At 62.6% G+C, this 1341-nt stretch overlaps 1 protein-coding gene across 1 annotated transcript; it reads right to left on the bottom strand.

Annotated features, from left to right (window-relative positions):
• Positions 1-425: 425 nt before the first annotated feature.
• On the bottom strand, positions 426-1060 carry EMIHUDRAFT_65934 (hypothetical protein; the record flags this gene model as incomplete). Its single annotated transcript, XM_005769745.1, has 2 exons — positions 426-709; positions 841-1060. Coding segments are annotated over 2 exons (504 nt in total), but the record flags the coding sequence as incomplete, so codon positions are not given.
• Between the last annotated feature and the right edge of the window lie 281 nt (positions 1061-1341).

Raw genomic sequence — 1341 nt, 5'->3', positions numbered from 1 at the left:
CCCCAGACACGCCGTCGCCGCCTTTTTTTTGAAGAAGCTCAACGGACAACGCTCTCTATGACTATGATAGAGACAACTACGGATAAACGGATATCGGTCTCACCCTCTATACGTCGCACATAACACACAAACCTTCCGCCCCAACACTGCAAAACCCTGGCGGGCCCCAAATATACGATTGGCGGCCAGCCCCGGCCGCCGTCCTAAGTCCTACGGTGCCTCGAAGCTCGCGACGTCGAGCCGTCACTCCGTCGCCCGGCCGAGCGAGTACGTCCACCAGCCGTCGGCGCTGAATATTCTTAGCCTGGCCTTGAAGCAGACCTGAACGGGCTCCGACGGGAAGCGCTCCTCGCTCGCAAAAGTGAAGCCTAACAAGTCAGTGACGCCCGCGCCTCAGCGCGAGTCTCACCTGGAGAGTAAACGGCTCAGAGTATGCGGCCCTCAACGCCCGCGTGACAGGCTGCCCATGCCTTGGCCTCTTCAAAAGTCATGCTGGCGGCAAACACGTCGTCACCCGCCAAGCAGTGGCCGCGGTAGATGCCCTCGTGCAGCGGCCCTGTGAGGATCTGCTCCTCGGCGGCGGCGGGCGCTGACGGCTGGCCGTCTTCCCGTAGCCATTGTCGGATCCAAACCTGCGCCACCCACTTGGTGCCCAAGGGCGGCAGCCCTGCGTGCAGCGCGTCGTGGTCGAGCTCGCCGTTGAGGAAGCCTGCTCGCGTGCCGCGCAGAGAGCAGCGTGAGCAGGCGTGAGCCCGGACGTGGCCCCGGGTTAGCGGGCGCGGCTGCGGTGACCAAGCCTGGCGCGGTGCGAAGCAGGCGAGGGAAGGGAGGCGGGGCGACCTGGAAAGAAGATCGCGGCCATGCCCTTGCTCGGCTTGATCTCGAGGCCCAACTTGCGGAAGAGGGTGCCCCCGCCCGCCTCGGGCTGGTTGAGGTACATGAGCACCGTCACGATGCGCTGCCCGCCACTCGCGCAAAAGGCACGCCCCGCATCGCTGTGCGGGTCGACGCCGTCGTAGTGCTCGACATAGCGCTGCCCGTCGGTGTAGCAAGCGACCTGTGTATGTTGGTGGATGTGTTAGTAGGATGCACAAGTACGGCACCGCGAGCGGTGGGCAATGTGTGTGTGTGTGTGTGTGTGTGTGTGTGTGTGTGTGTGTGTGTGTGTGTGTGTGTGTGTGTGTGTGTGTGTGTGTGTGTGTGTGCGTGTGTGTGTGTGTGTGTGTGCGTGTGTGTGTGTGTGTGTGTGTGTGTGTGTGTGTGTGTGTGTGTGTGTGTGTGTGTGTGTGTGTGTGTGTGTGTGTGTGACGCGTCGCGGCGCCAGACGGTCGATCCCGAAGT

This window comes from Emiliania huxleyi (genome assembly GCF_000372725.1).
Source record: "Emiliania huxleyi CCMP1516 unplaced genomic scaffold EMIHUscaffold_41, whole genome shotgun sequence".
Lineage (NCBI taxonomy): Eukaryota > Haptophyta > Isochrysidales > Noelaerhabdaceae > Emiliania > Emiliania huxleyi.
This window is presented reverse-complemented; position numbering and strand designations above follow the sequence as displayed.